General features: G+C 42.2%; 1 protein-coding gene across 3 annotated transcripts; it reads right to left on the reverse strand.

The window, feature by feature from the left end:
• Positions 1 to 931: 931 nt before the first annotated feature.
• LOC149319106 (COMM domain-containing protein 6-like) lies at positions 932 to 10,526 on the reverse strand. Of its 3 annotated transcripts, none has more exons than XM_089511125.1 (7): positions 10,428 to 10,526; positions 8,220 to 8,278; positions 4,849 to 4,914; positions 4,547 to 4,623; positions 3,824 to 3,992; positions 2,819 to 2,971; positions 932 to 1,479 (listed from the first exon to the last, which is right to left on the reverse strand). In XM_089511125.1, the coding sequence occupies exons 1-7, from the start codon at positions 10,465 to 10,467 to the stop codon at positions 1,429 to 1,431; spliced, it is 615 nt and encodes a 204-aa protein (XP_089367251.1). In that variant the 5' UTR covers positions 10,468 to 10,526; the 3' UTR covers positions 932 to 1,428. The 3 variants fall into 3 exon arrangements, with proteins under 3 accessions (XP_089367251.1, XP_089367253.1, XP_089367252.1); XM_089511127.1 differs by having other exon boundaries at positions 3,824 to 3,987; positions 10,428 to 10,522; XM_089511126.1 differs by lacking the exon at positions 10,428 to 10,526 and adding an exon at positions 8,672 to 9,470.
• Positions 10,527 to 12,887: the final 2,361 nt, after the last annotated feature.

Genomic DNA, 12,887 nt, shown 5'->3' on the forward strand with positions numbered 1-12,887 from the left:
ACTCTTGCTCATAGCCACATCAAATGATAAAATACAGGATAAAATAAAATGACTGCATTCTAAAAGCCGGTTGTTTTTCTTATTATCAATTTAACACTTCACTTGGTTACAGAGAAAATGAGCAAAACAAAGACGGTCACAAATTACTTCCCTCCCCCATAAGATGTACACGTGTGTCTATACATGACGATCATCGGACAGAAAAATGCCCCAAGCATCTCACACTGGATGGTCTTTATTAGGTATTAAACCTGAAATAGCGCATTGATATTGCAACAAGCCAGTCTTCCAGTGGTAGTCATGAGCTCATAATTGCAGGGCTGTCCAGTATAATCTCTCAGCCAAGGCTAGTATCAGAACCTTTCTACTGGGAGTAGTCTTTGCCTAAGTTATGCTTTTAAACTCACTTCCTCATTAGGAAGTTTGCCACAGTTTCTAGGCCAAATGCAAAGTGCTGTTTTGATCTTCAAAGGGCTAGATAGCCGGTTCAAGAATGACTGCAGTGTTCTGCTTTGTGTCTTCAGATCTGCTGAAACACCACTGATCTTCACTGCCAGAAGTATCAACAGCATTTGTCAGATCAAGGCTGTTCCCTTCTGTCCAACTCCTTGCAGATACTCAGAGGTTTATGGAAACTTTCCTGTTTGCAGATGGCCGTAGAAATGGTGGTGAGGTGATACATCTGGCCTTGACTTCTCTTCGATTGGGCTGTTTGATATTTTAGTTGCTTTAAAAAGTGATGAGTCAGAATTTGCCATAAATAATTCCTACACCTACTAGTGTACCTTTGAATTCGAGCCTAAATTACTGTGTGAAATACCTATAGCTGTAGGTAGGTAGATTCATTAACATATGCAACCTAAAGGTTACTAAGCAACACCCTCCCACCTAGCAATAGGCAATGAATGGAAATAAAAAATGTTTTCCACTATTTTATTCATTAGATTCAATATTCCTTAGTAGGAGAATGGAATTTTGGCTCCTAAAATGTACAAGAAACCATTTTTCATAGGTAACATATTAGTTATACAGTATATTACAGAATATAAGTTTAGTTTTAAAACAAAGAGCACTAAATATTTAACAAAAGGTGTAACATTGGTAGTTATATCCCAATATCTCTTAGTTAACTTACCCTGTGTAGCCCATATATCCACATTCTGAGGCCTAGTGGCAGTTCTATCTGCTTCCTACTTCTGCTGTTAAGCAGGACATTCTAGAAATTCAGTCAATAAAAAGTCTTTTTATAGATTGGTTGTGAGTCTTCAGATGTTCTTTCGCATTGGTATTATCTAACAAATCACCAATATCATGTAGGAAATTAGAATGATGATCAACTTCCATGTTTTTTTTCTTAACAAATCCTATTAACTTTCAAAAGAAATACTAAAGGGCTCATTTGATTCAGATCATCTGCTGAGGTGTCATTCAAACCATCTCAAGAACGCTTGCCATTTCCTTGAATTGACTGTAGAAGTTCTAAAATAGAAAGCGGACAAGTGCAGATAAATATTTGCACTAACACCATCAGATATAGCACATTCAAGGATTGGTTTGTACATACAAGTTCAAATTCCGTTCCAGACCATTTTACGCTGTAGCAACATGTGCGCTTCAGTCTTAAATAAAATTTTAATAAAATAACATTTTTATTTTTATCCCGCTTTTTGCCAAGCAATCAAAGCAGCGTACAACAGACAAAAATACATCCATATATACACAATACCCCCCTTAAAACAAGATTAAACAATATAAAACTAAAACTAACACTTAAAATCCAGACAATAACCATGAACAGAGTTCGATAAATGGGAAGTCTTATTCATGGCCGAGTATTTTATTCCGGGAAGGCCTGCCGGAAGAGAGCAGCTTTAATGGCTTTTTTAAAGCTCTCTAGATTGGTGATTTGATGGATCTCGTCCGGCAGGCCATTCCTTTCCACGTTTCCCATGCAAATTCACCCAGTGTCTGTTTCTGAAACCAGCCATGGTGCACAATTATGTCTGCATTTCATGTTTAGCCCAAACCACTAAAGGTTTATAATTTCATCTCCTCTTACCATTGTTGAAAACTATGGCAGGTTATAGGCCGCCATTTCGGACGTCCTCAGGACGTCCCATTTTAAAAAAGGGGCGTCTCTTCTAGACGCCCCTTTCCCTATCACGGACTCAGTCCGTGACAAATGGCAGCGGCCGTTCCACACGGCCGCCGCCATGTTTACGTCTTGGACGCATAGCGTCCAGATGGGTCGCGGTGGTTATGACGTCGCGGGTGCGCCATGGGCGCCTCGCAACGTCATAACGGCGCCGCAGGAAGAAGCTCCATTTTGGGCCGCGGTTTGTATGCTGCGACCCCCTCGCGGAGCAAAGAGCAGCGCCGGTCTGTAAAACACCTATGTTTTACACCCAGTCCTAGGCCAGAATACTACTCAGATTTCCCTGTTTTTGAGCTTTCATGTTAATACGGAAGTTCATTCAGCTAGAAGACTGATTCATTTACCAATATGAACTTAATATGCACCATTTAAATTATCTATTACCTGTGAATGTTTTGCTTCTTGTTGTATTAGCTTCACCGATTGGCTACCACAGTAAATAAAGGCTTCAGTCTAATGCTTAGTCCCAACTAGAGTAGACCCACTGAATCAATAAAGTTCACATAAGTGTTCTTACCATTTAGCCATGAATTCAGTTCATCTACTCTACTTGAAAACAGCAATTGGATTTAAGACCAGAGAACCGCTTAACATTATACAGTTCATTTGTAATAGTGTCAGAATGGGTAACAATAGCAAGATATATGAAAAATGAGTACCAACCTGAAATTGTGAGACTGTCATTTCAAACGTTTTGCTTGTAATGTGCCCTGAAGCATCTGCCACTTTTACTGCCATGGTAACATATGGTGATTTCAAAGATTTACAGTTGTCAGAACTAACTGCCATTCCCAGTTTCCACTGAAAATCAATAAGCTACAAACAAAAACAAACATTTCAGATGTTTGCTCTGGCAACTGGAATTATTTGGAAATGCCAAATACCAGGCGTTATGTTGAAATTCAACACCAAATTGTGGTTTGGCATTTCATGAATCAGACCTGGGCTCATGGGTCCCTCTGCCTCTTGCATGCTCAGATTCCCTTCTCTATTTTCTGGATCACAGCAATCCAAAAATTGCCAATTCCAATATATGCGTGAACTAAACCAGTGTGACATTTGAAAGGAGGATGGATTTTTGTTTTTAACTAGATTTTACCAAAATGGGACTTCTCAGTAAAATTATTTTAATATTTCAATCACTACATTTCACCCTTTGTAACCTGTGAGAATCTCTTTTATCATTAACTCTCTTGCTGATGAGCCCCTGCATGCTGCAGATTATTCTAGAATACAGGCTCGGTTTATGTTGGGCACAAGCCAAACCTGCCTGTAAAAATGAATTCTAGACCTGACATTTGTTTGCACTTATACCTGACCAAGGTAAGTCTGTAGAAGAAGACAAAGAACCTTATAACGACCATTACTGCTGAACTTCTAATTCAGTAATCGGTGAGTATGACTATCATTCAATTAGCTACAAAGATGTCCATCCTCTAGTAGAAGAGGAACAAATAGATATTGATAATGATAAATTTCTAAGGAATCCCAAGGTCTACTGGAGCATGGTTTGTAAGTTACTGTATATTCAGGTGTTCAACATGGGAAATCTCCATTCTTCATATAATTCAGATTTTTTTTTCACATGTTCAATATGCCTGATCATTTTATTCCAGCGCTCTAAAGAAATAGGGTAAGTGTAAACCTCTACCAGAAAGAAGTGTTTACCTGTCCGACAGCTACCACATTTTTTGCATCTTCTGCTTCCATGACAGCTCTTCCCTGTTCATTCCATACATGCCGGATAACCTGTACCGCTTGTTTTGGCAGGCTACCAGCTGCGCTTCCTAGTTTGGTGGACAATTCTTCAGGTGACAGTTTGTTTTTTGCTGCTGTGCTATACAAAACATAAAAGGGGGGGGGGTGTCAATATAAAAGATCAGTCTTTCAAAGTTATCTTTTGTCAAAAGAAATTAGCACTTAATTTGGTACTTGCTGAAATATTATACTCTAAAGATCTAAATGTTTTATCTTCTCTGCTTCTAAAAGAGGTCAGGACAGCACATCTGGAATTATCCTACTAAATTCTCACAAAGAATACTGTGACAAAGATTGAAGAGAGACATATTAGTTTGCCCTCATGTCCAGTCTTTCCAGCTAAGAAAAACCATTTTACCTTGACATCTGTGTATGTGAAAAATCCCTATTTTTTAAAACACTCCAGAGTCTAATGTAAAATGCTAAACCAGGCCTCATTGTTCAACATGAAGAGGCAAATGCATTCTATACCACATCAAACACTTCTATACAAATAGAAGTTGCAAGTAAAGATCAATAATAGGGAGCTTCCTTTTCTGCCCTTTTGCCATTGATTGTGCTACACTGGGAATAAAATAGCAGGCATGCATTTCTTGAGCAACTAAGGCAGCAGGAAGGACTGCCTTTGCTTACCTGAATACAAAAGAAATGGCATTAACTACTTTTGCCAGGTCACTAGCAGTTATTTCAATTCCAGCTGCTTGAAATCTCTAGGAAATAAATACAATTAATAGGGTTTCACCAAAAGACAAATTAAACAGTGCCTAAATCCAACCGTTAATTCCAACTAGAGTAGATTATAAATGAATAAATGAATTTTACATAACTAGTGCCTACCCATTCAGCAACTGATTTATTGAACTTACTATTGTTAAGACTAGCAACTGCACTTGGAACAATATTGTTTTCATAATACTGCCAGCTGTTCAGTTTACCTGACATAGTTGGATTGTATTTACTGCTGGGATGCGGCACTGCAGATACCAGATACTTTGTTCACACTAAAAGAGAGAGAGAGAGAGAAGCAGATTTCACTGGTTAAAAGACAGACAGTAATTATTTGCTAACTGCAAGTTCAACTTGAACATATCTTTTTGTCTGGAAAGCATGTGCTTTTCATACTCATATATTATCAGTGAAAAGATGGCATACAATACCCGAGTTTGTATGTGTCTAGTTCTAGAATTGGTCTAAAAAATTGGCTTCTGAATCAGAAAACCTACATGGTGCTGCACTGTTCCAAGAATAGATAGCTGACAATCAGCTAATTGTCAGCATCATAACAGGAAAACACTGACTAGTCAGCTTTAGAAATCTACTTATGCCTGCACATTTTAGTACATTAATCTGTTTAACCTCTAGCTAATTAATAGACTAATAGCAATCACTGAAGCTGAAAGTTAGGCAAACTAATTTTTAGGCAACTTTGTCACTTTTGTTCCTATAATTAAAAAAATAAACAGAGATTAAGGATGCCCTTTCCTTCTTATTGTAAGCTCTCTCACAAACAGGTATCTCCCAGAATGAGTCCATGGGCCTGTACAGACAGGCCAAAATAAAGCTGCTTCGGGTCACTTTGGCGGTATGCGGTTTAAATGACACACACATCTTAGGAGGCCTGAAGCTGTCCCAAAGCTGTGCTTCACTCCTTAGGACTGGAGCGTGGCTTTGGCACGGTTTCTGGCCTCTTAGCACGATGCATCATTTAAACAGCATACCTCCAAAGTGAACCGAAGCAGCTTTATTTTGGCTTGTCTGTATGGGCTCCATGTTGAAATTTTGTGAAAATTTAATCTGGTAAATGTACAAATTGAAATCAACTGAAATTACTCCAATCAGTCAACAGCTGTAAATATATCTTATAACCACCAAATGAAGTCTTCTGACAAGCAAGCAATCCAACACCTATAAAAGCTTTTTACTTCAAATAAAATATTTTACAAGCCACATAAGTGATTTTTAAATAAAAAAGCATTATCCAAAGAGGCAAAAACTTCAAATTTCAATTCCACTGATTTTCATAAATTACCAATTCATCCATTCTGATTCAATTCATAAAACCATCAGTTCATGTTATGGCACTGGATCTCAAAAAGTGAGGTGGCATCCCTGGTGTGTGTGTGTGTGTGTGTGTGTGTGTGTGTGTGAGAGAGAGAGAGAGAGAGAGAGAGAGTTGCTCAAGGGTGGAGAAAGATTTGCAGGCCCTGATCCCAAGCTCTCCTGCTCCTGCTCCTCCTTTTTATGTGTAAAATTTACACATGCATTGATACCGAATTTACTTAAATAAAATTGTTCTAATTTGAGGAATGTTATTTCCTTATAAAATATTAAAACATCAATATACATGAATATGTGAATCAATACTGTGTATGCATACTAAATAAACAAAATATTTTTATTCACATACTACATCAAGGGAGGGGCACCATGTCCACATGTAGCTGTAAAGGAGAGTCCCAAGGGTGAAATGTTTTAGTATCACTGTGTCATGGTATTATAACACAACCCATGTACATAGTAGACAAAATAACAAATGAGCAATATAATCCATGTGCAGGTTCAACAATGGGTTTGCAATCTAAAATGGGTACATGAAAAAACAGAAAAGGGGGAAATGGAAGCATGCTAAATTGAAGGAGAATATGAATATGAGTATTTCCGGCTGAAATTGCAGTGAGATACAGGGCCACATAATGGGTCCTGTATGAAATGAGGACAGGAAGCTTGAAGGAGCAAAAGATCATACACTGACTGCTGTCTGGATGAGAAAGCAGAACTTACTGGGGAACAGGTGAAGCAATACTGCAGGGAGAGGGAGACACAGTGAAAAGAAATGAGATTTCAAGATTAATGATGGTGTGTGCCACCAGCAACTTAAATTCAAACCAGAGCATTAACAGCCAGCGCTATTCCTTGAAAGCTGGTATTATATGACTTGTGTAACATTTTCGACTAACTGCAGCTTCCATGCTGCACTGAAGAGTAGCTCAGTGTTAAGCATATCACAGTAGACTAACCAGAAAGTTACCGACACATCAACTGTTGTGGCTAGGTAATCCCTTTCCAGGAAAGACCTGTAGCTAATGGACAAGTGGTCCCAGGCGCTCTAAGCTACAGAGTCCATCTGGCCTCCTATGCGAGAGATGGACTTAGGAGTACTTCTAAACCATATACTGTATTCAGGAGAGTGCAGTGCCATCCAGGACAGATAACTTGCCCAATTCCCAGATATGGGAACCATTCGCCCACAGAGCTTCTATCTTACTGGATCCAGAGCGACTCCGTTGATTCTCATCTAGCCCATAACAGCGACCAGACCACCTAACTCCAATGACAAGTAGAGTGGTTAGCAGCCAACCCCCAAACTCTTAATGATCTCACCTAGCAGTACAGTTAGTAAGCAGCATGGATGGCTTTGAATATGGATGACTTCTTGTGACATCCCCCAATAACATTTTCTGGATCTGGAAGTTACACCCAAACAACCCTCTGCCACTTGGACGCTGAATGAGACTGGACTCTGGTGCATTTCCCACAAAGAAATAACTCACTATCAATGGAAGTTGGGAAAATTGTGTCTAACAATGTCATCCAATTCATGTTTACTCATTACATTTATACCCCACGTTTCTTCCAATGAGTTCAAAATGGTATAAGCCAAGTGGTTCCCCCCTTTTCGTTTTAACTTCCCAACAACTCTGTGTGTAACTGGCCCAGAGTCACCCAATGAGTTTCATAACTCAGTGGAAACTAGAACCTACAGTATATACTCAACTGTAAGTCAAAAAATTTGTGCCCCCAAAACTTGGGTCGAAGTATGCATGGGTCAAGCTGGTAATAGGCTTACCCCTCAAGTCTCTTCAGCAGCCCAGTGCCCTCTGGCTAATACACCTGCCCTCAACTTATACGCAACATCGACTTACAGTTGAGTATATATGGGATATTTCCCATATGAATTGCATACTGGCTCAGATGCGAACCGTGACACTTTTCAGAAGAAAAACATACACGGGATTGCAGCCTAAATCTTAAAGGCAGCCTAAAAAACAGCCTATCAAGCAACATAATCCAATACACCCTTCAAGATGTTTTGGGTTACAACTCTGATTAATTCCCATTGTTGGCGGGTGCAATGGGACTGTTAGTACAAAACAAACGGAGCGCATCAGGTTGGGGAAGGTTGCCTTAAGACAATGTGAGTCCTTGTTTTTCTTTTGACAGGCTAACTTCTAAGAAAAACGACAAAATAACGTAAGACAGATACACAATGAACTCTCGTTTTCTTTTCTTTTTATATGCTACTTACTAGTTCTGCAAACAGATCCTGTGGTATCATTTGGACGGTATCCGTTGTGTTGCCAAAATCTACAAAACAAAGATAGTCACTGCAGGTTCTTGATGATTTTCATATTTTATTACTGTACTTAGCTTTTTAAAAATTGCTGTTACATATACTTTCAGATTACTTAAAAGACAACTATAGAATCAATAAAAGACATTTAATGCAGCAAACGTGATAATTTGTCAAACACTGGAAGCAAGAAAAACAATAAAAACGAGTCGCCTTGCAAGACGTTATGTTCAACAGCGTGTCATAAATTGCAGGTTATCTGTTCCTTGTTCATCGGGGGAAAGGTAGCATCTTTTGCCAGTAATATCATCTTAGCAACAACTAAAATGTTATGATGTAGTAAAAAAGATATCGGTCCTTCATGTTACAGACATAGACAGGAGGTGGAAGGTGGGAAGACAACTAACCTAGAACTGCAGTCGAACTGTTAATTTAGGATTTCAACGGTGTCTCCTTCTTTTGCAAGCCATCAGCCTTGGGGAAGGTTGTGGGGAAGGGAGGCAAGCCTTCAAGTTGTCCGTTGGCTTAAAGTGACCCCATAAACTGTATCTGGGGTTGGCCATGTAGCAAAGTATAGTATCATCCGAAATCCACAAAGCAGCGATACCTTTATGGGAACCACCCAAATGCACAAAATACATGACGCAAGCTTTCAAAGCTCCACTCCCAAAGCATAGAGTCGCTCCAAGGGCCAGCAAGCGACAGGGGCCACTCCAGCAACTGATGCCACCAAGCATGAGCTGAAGAAGGGCCTAGTGCTTCTTCATCGGGGAAAGATATCAAAAACCATACAGGAGGGAAAAACGTATGACGATGTTAGTCACAAGCCTGCGCTTGGTCAAGATGTGGCTGTTCTCAGTTTAGGTGTCAATGGAGGGGCATTCACGCAGGCCACCCTCACCTCTTCCTGCCCTGCGGCTAGAGAGAGATCTTGTAGCACCTTTGAGACTCACTGAAAGATAGAAACTGGCCGACTTCAGTCTACTCCCTCAGATGCATTTGGTGGAGGGGAAGCCAGGGACAGACAGATATATCTATGCCACTGGTCTCTGAGGAAATGCATCTGAGGAAGTAGACTGCAGTCTATGAAAGCTCCTGCTGCCAATTTCTTTCTTTCAGTGAGTCTCAAAGGTGCTCAAGATCTCTCTACACACTGATTCCAGAGACTAACATGGCTATACCTTTGAATTCTGTCCCAATGGAAAGCACCACATTTTGCCCTGTGGGTACTTCAGGAAATACTAGATAGATAGATAGATAGATAGATAGATAGATAGATGGTTTTTAATCTGCCTGGTGGAGAGGCCAGTGGCGCTTTGAAAGCTTGCAAGGAGTCTAATGCCTCTCAAACTGGCCCCATAAAGGGATCACGGTTTGGGGGGTCCTGGGTGCCGGAGACCAGAGGTCCTCCCTGGAAAAGAGGACAAGGCACTGCAAAATGTAGGGCCTTCGAGAGAAAAGGAGGACGTTACAAAATCAAAGCTAAGAACACTCCTGGAAATGTAAATTCCTGCTTCTTAGGATGGAAGGCGTCCTGGACAGAAGCTGGAAATGTAGGACATGCCCCAGAAAAGGAGGACCTCTGGTCACCTGGTTATTAATGAGTAATAAGTATTAATTAATCTCTGGCCACCCATTAATTCTACAGGGTTTCCTCAGGCAAGGACTCCTCAGAGGGGCTTTTCCCAGTCCCTGCCTCTGAAACAAGAGGCCCAGAACACACTGCAGCAGAAATACAATCCAGCTTGAGACCTGGCTCAGTGCTAGGGAATCCTGGGAACTGTAGTTTATTGAGGCCCCAGAGCTCCCTGGCAGAGAAGGCTGAGCCTCTCACAAAACTACAGTTCCCAGGATTCCCTGGCACCTGGCCTTTGAGGGCGGCCTCCCACCCAATTACTAGCCAGTGCTGACCCTGCTTAGCTTCCTAGACCAGGCCTCTAATGACTCCTGGGAAGGCTGCAGAAAGAAGAAGGCCAGTCTGAGACGGCTTTGGCTGCCTTGGGCTCACTGCCAGGGAATCCTGGGAACTGTGGTTTTGTGAGGCATCCAGCCTCCTCTGTCAGAGAGAGCTCTGCTGCCACAGTAAACTACAGTTCCCAGGATGCCTAGCGCTGAGCCAGGGCAGTCAAGGCACTGCGGTGCGTTTGGGCTGCTTCCACTCACCCCAACGGTGGCCCAGCATCGCTCCTGCTGCTGCAGCCATGGGCTCCAAAAGCCACGCCCCCTTCAAGCCTCTCCCTCCCGCAGCCAACGACAAGAGGCGCCTGGATTGGTCCTCCGAAGCCACGCCCACTCACTTCGGAACCTTCCCTCTCGTCCAATCAGAAGCCCCGCTTCCCCTTTCCCTCTGCGGTTCCTGATTAGTGGATGTCAGAGCGCTAACCCCGCCCCCTGCTGAGCTGTGATTGGTTGCTTTCGCCTGAGGAGGGGCGGGGAGAATAGAACGTTGTGGGCTGCATCCACACTGGAGAAATAACCCGGTTTGGAAGCGATTTAAGCCTTTGACTCAAGGCTACGGCATTCTGGGAGTTGGAGCACGTTGTGGGGCCCATAGCCTAGAGCCAGTAAAGAGTTAAAGCGCTTCCAAACGGGGTTATTTCTCCAGTGTGGATGCAGGGCCTGAACCCTGTGGAAATGATGCAGTTTGAGGCCACTTCAAGTGCTGCAGCTCCATCCTGTGGAACCCTGGGCTACGTAGTTTCACAAGGCCTCACGGAACTACAGATCCCAGGGTCCTGTAGGCTGGAGCCGCGGTGGCTAACGTGGGGTTTCTGCAGTGTGGAGGCACCCTTGGCCTTAGCGCCTTGTTCTGAGGGAGAGGCGGGATGTATATAAACAACAAGCATTGGTATTAAATCTTAGACACTGGACCTCGGCCCCTTTCGCAGTTATATACAGTTATAGTGCTTTCTTCACTGCTTTGAGGGGTCCTGGGGCTTGTAGCATCATGACTGCCACACTGCCCTCTCACAGAGACAGTGCTTCTGTTCCACCTTCACTGCTCTGGCATCATGCGTCTCTTCAGGGAGAAACCCAACGCACACATTGTACCACACTGTGCCACACTGCACTCTTACAGCGCTGCTGTTACCACTATAGCTGCTCCGGCTGCCTCCCGTTGCATTCTGGGGTTTGTAGTTCCATGAGGCCTAAGAGCTCTCTGGCTGCTGGAGATTCTGAAGGCCCCTCCCTCCCTCAACTGCCAATCCCAGGATTCCCTGGACGTTGCCCTGGCAGTCAGACTGGGATAAGAACAGTGCCATGGCTGTGTATGAGGATGGAGGGGAGGCCGTTTCATCATGGCCTTTTCTGAACCGCCTGGCTCTGGCATCATGTGTCGTCTCTTCAGGGAGAAATCCAATGCACACGTTTCACATTGATAGATTATTGATTACTGGTTATCTTGGCCATAATTCAGCAGGGAGACCAAGGAGTCGATTGGAAAGGAAACGTGTTTATTGTAGCTGCAGGAAATTCCTCCAAGTTCCTGGGACCACGGCTCTAAAACGAACCAAGGTTTTATAGTATTTTGACCAAAGGAAACGAGAAATCACATGTCCATTGGTTACATTGGAATAATCATTGACATCCCTGCATATTCATCGGATGTCTTAACGTACGTCTCTATCCCTGGTGGGTTAGCAGCCGTCAATCAGTCTCTGATCAATATGTTTTGTTTCCCTGTCCTCAAACTGTGTATGCAGTACTTCCTTTTAGTTGAGTTAAAATGATCAGTTAGGAGCCCTTTCCAAATGGTTTACGTTCCAAACCAGAGCGTTTGGCATGACCTGGAGTAACAGCTTTTGCTCTCATTCCAGCACCAGAGCAAGTAAAATGCTGAATGTTAACCATGCCACCACATGATCCAAAGTACTCCTACGACGACATTAACGCACCACCCTCTTACGGTGCGGCTATTCCACTTTTACTGCTCTGGCTGCCTCCTGTTGCATTCTGGGGTTTGTAGTTCAGTGTGGCCCAAGAGCTCTCTGGCTGAGAAACCTAAATGCCCCTCTTTAAACTGCAAATCCCAGAATGCAACAGGAGGAGGCAGCCAGAGCAGCTAAAGTGGAATAGCAAAGCTATAAGTAGTGCATTAATCTATGTAATGGGTAACTTAGTAGTAAACCGGCATCAGAAAAAGCTCCTGGGAATAAGATACTGCTGCTTCCATTGATTGTTTGCTGATGTAATGTTGTTGACCTTCGGGTCAGTATTTACCTTGTATGTTTTGTTTGTTTGTTTGTTTTAATTCCGCATTGGATTTAATACTTTTTTAAGGAGGGGAGGGTACCAGGGATTTTATATGTTCTGTATTTTTAACTTTGTTAGCCGCCCCAATTGTTCTCAGAGGGAAGGGATACAAATAAATTTTACTATTATTAATTTTTATTAAACCTCACTGAACACTGTAATGGGGAGGAAATGTGTTTAAGCTTGTTCTGCATACCAGCTGGGCACCTTTGTACTCCTTTGTCCTTAAGATGCACACAGTATTTCCCAAAATGAGTAGACTCTGGATTTAGCTATGGCAAAATAATGGAAGTTAAAATGGCACCTGGCAATATAAGCTTTGGTGGATCAGAGCCCATTTCATCAGATCTTGAAGACCTATGCTAATAT

The sequence above is a fragment of the Sceloporus occidentalis genome, unplaced genomic scaffold (genome assembly GCF_023333645.1).
Source record: "Sceloporus occidentalis isolate IW3139 unplaced genomic scaffold, rSceOcc1.0.p SCAF_2, whole genome shotgun sequence".
Classification (NCBI taxonomy): domain Eukaryota; kingdom Metazoa; phylum Chordata; class Lepidosauria; order Squamata; family Phrynosomatidae; genus Sceloporus; species Sceloporus occidentalis.

Bases quoted from the DNA above. Each gene is read 5' to 3' on its own strand.
- LOC149319106 (XM_089511125.1), bottom strand. From the start codon at position 10,467: ATGGCTGCAGCAGCAGGAGCGATGCTGGGCCACCGTTGGG. The intron at 3,993-4,546 runs GTAAGCAAAGGC...TGTTTTGTATAG, and splicing joins GCCATTTCTTTTGTATTCAG to CACAGCAGCAAAAAACAAAC. The intron at 1,480-2,818 runs GTTGGTACTCAT...TTTCTATTTTAG, and splicing joins TGACAGTCTCACAATTTCAG to AACTTCTACAGTCAATTCAA.